The sequence below is a fragment of the Bidens hawaiensis genome, unplaced genomic scaffold, assembly GCF_021521415.1.
Source record: "Bidens hawaiensis isolate Kalapana, Puna unplaced genomic scaffold, B.hawaiensis_p1.1 tig00036906_1, whole genome shotgun sequence".
Classification (NCBI taxonomy): Eukaryota; Viridiplantae; Streptophyta; class Magnoliopsida; order Asterales; family Asteraceae; genus Bidens; species Bidens hawaiensis.
This window is the reverse complement of record NW_027496451.1, coordinates 36,843-40,710: the sequence shown is the minus strand read 5'-3', so window position 1 is coordinate 40,710 and position 3,868 is coordinate 36,843. Positions and strand designations below refer to the sequence as shown.

General features: G+C 34.4%; 2 protein-coding genes across 3 annotated transcripts; one reads left to right on the top strand and one right to left on the bottom strand.

The window, feature by feature from the left end:
• The first annotated feature begins 609 nt into the window (after positions 1-609).
• On the top strand, positions 610-1,434 carry LOC143588941 (glycine-rich RNA-binding protein GRP1A-like). 2 transcript variants are annotated; one of them, XM_077069827.1, is made up of 3 exons: positions 610-774; positions 978-1,167; positions 1,288-1,349. In XM_077069827.1, exons 1-3 carry the CDS (start codon positions 661-663, stop codon positions 1,332-1,334), a joined length of 351 nt encoding a protein of 116 aa, XP_076925942.1. In that variant the 5' UTR covers positions 610-660; the 3' UTR covers positions 1,335-1,349. The 2 variants fall into 2 exon arrangements, with proteins under 2 accessions (XP_076925942.1, XP_076925941.1); XM_077069826.1 differs by having other exon boundaries at positions 978-1,434.
• Positions 1,435-2,540: 1,106 nt separating this feature from the next.
• Positions 2,541-3,868, bottom strand: LOC143588940 (uncharacterized). Its single transcript, XM_077069825.1, has 5 exons — positions 3,797-3,868; positions 3,549-3,683; positions 3,360-3,440; positions 3,162-3,255; positions 2,541-2,587 (listed from the first exon to the last, which is right to left on the bottom strand). The coding sequence occupies exons 1-5, from the start codon at positions 3,866-3,868 to the stop codon at positions 2,541-2,543; spliced, it is 429 nt and encodes a 142-aa protein (XP_076925940.1).

Genomic DNA, 3,868 nt, shown 5'->3' with positions numbered 1-3,868 from the left:
ATTAAAAACATGTTGATCTTTAATTAAACCCGACCTGTCTTCTTTTCACCTATAACCGTAAAATCTTTCTTTCTATCCATAGTTTGTCGATCAAAACATTATCGATTCTCCTTTAATGTACATTTTTCAACTAATCGAACGTTTTCTTCTATTGATGGTTGGTTCGTATTGCTTCAATTGTACCGCTTATGTTCTCATAATACTATTTTACTTTAGTTGCTACTATATTTTTAGTGCATTATCTAATGTTGTATTGAAAGAAGTATTTAGAGATTTATATTTTATTTTTAAGTTTGTGAATAGTAGTTATAATTTAACCTCGTACTTAATGTATTACTCAACTTTATTTATTAAAAGTTATCACTTACAAAATTTAAGTTGTTTAAACCGTGTAATCTAGTTTACACAATATAATATAGTCAATTAAAGTTTGAAATCAGTCACAAAGAGAACACATACAAAATATCTAAGAAACATATAAAATATCTTTCTAACCACGGTTAACGTTTTACCAACCATAGTTAGTGGAAACCATAGAGTGAAGAGGAGCGTACTGCGTAACAAACCCTAGCGTCATCCGCTATTTAACAACGCCATTATCGGCTCATTTATCACCTATCACCCTCATCTTTCATCCTCTGTTAAAATTAAAAGTTAAAAATGGCCGCCGCTGATGTTGAGTACAGATGCTTCGTCGGAGGCCTTGCGTGGGCCACTTCTGACCGATCACTTGAAGATGCCTTCTCTAAGTACGGCGAAATCATCGATTCCAAGGTCCGTTTGTTTGTTGCAGAGATCTGATTTCAATCAATGATGCTGTTCTGTTAATTTGTTACTGTATTTTGTTACTTTTAGAGTTTTACTGATATCTTAAACGGTACGTTCATAGTCTGATATGAGGTGTGATCGATCGATTTTATGATGATTCAGTCATTTTATTTAATTATTATCTAATTAATTGCTTTTGTGTGTTTCAGATCGTTAATGATCGTGAGACTGGCAGATCCAGGGGATTTGGATTTGTTACGTTCAAGGATGAGCAGTCGTTGAAAGATGCGATTGAAGGAATGAACGGTCAGAGCCTTGACGGCCGTAACATTACGGTGAATGAGGCTCAGTCACGCAATGGTGGTGGTGGACGCCGTGAAGGTGGATACGGTGGTGGTGGTGGCCGTCGTGATGGAGGTGGTTATGGTGGGAGCCGTGACGGTGGTTATGGTGGGAGTCGTGATGGTGGACGTCGTGAAGGTGGTGGCTATGGAGGAAGCCGTAGCGGTGGTTATGGAGGTAGCCGTGACGGTGGTTATGGAGGTAGCCGTGACGGTGGTTATTAGATAGATATTAACTGGGTTTATGTAATAGGGTTAGTTAAATCGTTGGGTTCTTCGATTTTGACCTTTTATCGTTTCTTTGATTTTGGTTCTGGTATTAGATATATGCTAGATTTATTTTCATGTCCTTTGATTTTTGTTCTATGTTTTTCTTATGAAATTTGGGTGTTCAAATAAGCTTAAATCATAGTTTAATCACGGTGTTCAAATAAGCTTAAATCATAGTTTAATCACTAGGAGAAGTGAGTTCAAAAATCATTTTAAGGGATTTGAATCATAATCCAGGATACCGAATATAATTTGACGGATTTTTTTAAGCATTTTATTAATCACAGTACAACACAAACTAGCAAGATAATAATAGTTTAGAACTTTAGATGCCCTCCTATGTGCCAAATTGAGGATGAGCTACCAAGTACAGAGCAGCATACTATGTGCCAAAATGAGCTGCTATAGTTTTCAAGTTAAACGACTATTTCAATAGCCAATATTAACAAGATTCATTTAGCTTTCCTAGTACGTCTTTTTTATAAAAGATTATGTTTAAATATGTAAACTCTCTTGACCCTCGAAGTTATGGCATTAGTTCCGTCCAGCCATAGGAGGGGATACTTACTAATCTGTCGAAAGCTTTAGGAGGGAATACTTACTCCCTTTGTCAATTGAAATATTCAAGTTTCTTTATAACATAACCAACGAGAGACCACTCGTTTGGTTATAACATAACCATAACCAAACAAGTGGTCTCTCGTTTTTGGCTAATTCAATTAGAAATTTCTGGTCTTTAAGTTGTGGCTCAAGTATCATGCTCACTCCTAGTTTATCCTGATACAACATTGAACAATGGAAACAAACTGTTTGCCAGAAACTTTAAGTTTCAAACACTTTGGATTAATGATAACATAAACTATTAATAATAACAAAGGCCACCCCTCTAATAAAGATCAAGTTTTTGTTTTTCTAGTCCGTCATAATCAACTAACCATAACCATATCAAGAATGTACTGAAAGATAAAGAGAATAAAGCGATAACTTTCTTGATCTAATTTATTAAACTAAAACCTAAGTTTTTCTGAGAAAATAACGTAAGATACCAGAAATTTGATTATTTTTTGCGGATTTTGACATCTAGAGTCCACTGGAACTTGCCTTCTGGTAAAGCCGTAAAGGAAGGGATTTGGGTAGTCTAAGTGGCACCTCAAATTCGCCTTAAGTAGACAAAGGAGATGGTAATTGCAAGTTTTCAGGCTCCAAATCAGCAAAACGAGTTGGCATTACAGGTCAAAAAACACATCAAGAGCTGATTTATTACAAGGACATGAAGAATTCTTAAAAGTTGTATTCTCTCTAACTCGAAACCGGGATTGTATTTATTTGATACATCCTACATTGTTTCGATTAAAAGAACTTATATTATTTTTTTAACTAACATGGTTTATCTAATTACATTTAACACAGTGACTTAGAGCGCATCATCCTCGCATTATGGAATCGCAGAGCATCACGTATAAGTGTGCTCCTGACGCGGACATTTTAACAACAAGCCAACAACCGATTTCTTACAACTACATGAACATATTGGTGTTCAGTGATTAATGATTAAAATAACACTTGTCATAGATGATATGTAAAATTACCTATGGCCGGTGGTTAAAATCAACTATTAGATGGATGACATTATGATCAAAAATTTTCCTTTCAAACTTTTTAACATAGTTATTCTAAAACTTTTTAACATAGTTATTCTAATATAGCTTGAAAAATTGGATCAAAAGTCACCTAACTTGTAATTTTTATGTCAGATTAAATCATATTAAGTAGACGAAAAACACAGCGGAGAGAAAAGGCACACCTCAGATATAATTTCATGTTTGTCGACAGGTAAACGCAGTTCGGTATCTATCTTTATATATCTTCTCAGAACCTACAACATACCTCAAAACAAACCAGACAATAATATATTCAATAAATCTTTAGAAACCAATACATGCATCATTAAGAAAACTATAAGAAAAGTTTAAAATTAACCAGCTTAGCGTTTTCCAATCTTCTAGCTGCTTTTTGGTGTTCGGTCTTCGGAGCCACCTTAACTTCTTTAGGCTGATAAAACTGGTTTAATTCACATGATCAAAAGATTAACAAAAAATAATAGACTCAAAATCATATCAAATCTTCATAACAAACACATAATAAAACAAAAAATCAGTTAATACAAACCTTCCTCTGCTCATTTATTAGATAAGCAAACTTATCAACGTTCGGGACAGCGAACAACTTTGGCATAAAATAGTTGCGAAAATGTCCCGGGGCAATTTTGACAGTTTCACCAGCTTTCCCCAGCTTATTTATGTTCTGAATTCAACATCCCAAATTATAGTATTATACACTTCATTTCATATTAAAGAACGCTAAAATTTACACAAATTCGGCAAAAATATGAAGCCTTTTGAAGCTGATTTACTTACAGTTGTAAGTATAACATCCAATTTTCTGTATCTAACGCCTTGATTTACATAATATAGCGGATGATGCAGCAT

Excerpts from the sequence above, each read along its gene's own strand:
- LOC143588940 (XM_077069825.1), bottom strand. The coding sequence starts at position 3,868 with ATGCTGCATCATCCGCTATATTATGTAAATCAAGGCGTTAGATACAGA. Across the intron at positions 3,441-3,548 it reads TAATAAATGAGCAGAGGAAG|TTTTATCAGCCTAAAGAAGT; the intron begins GTTTGTATTAAC and ends GAATTAAACCAG. Across the intron at positions 2,588-3,161 it reads GTGCCTTTTCTCTCCGCTGT|ATTTGGAGCCTGAAAACTTG; the intron begins GTTTTTCGTCTA and ends CTCGTTTTGCTG.
- LOC143588941 (XM_077069826.1), top strand. The coding sequence starts at position 661 with ATGGCCGCCGCTGATGTTGAGTACAGATGCTTCGTCGGAGGCCTTGCG. Across the intron at positions 775-977 it reads GCGAAATCATCGATTCCAAG|ATCGTTAATGATCGTGAGAC; the intron begins GTCCGTTTGTTT and ends TGTGTGTTTCAG.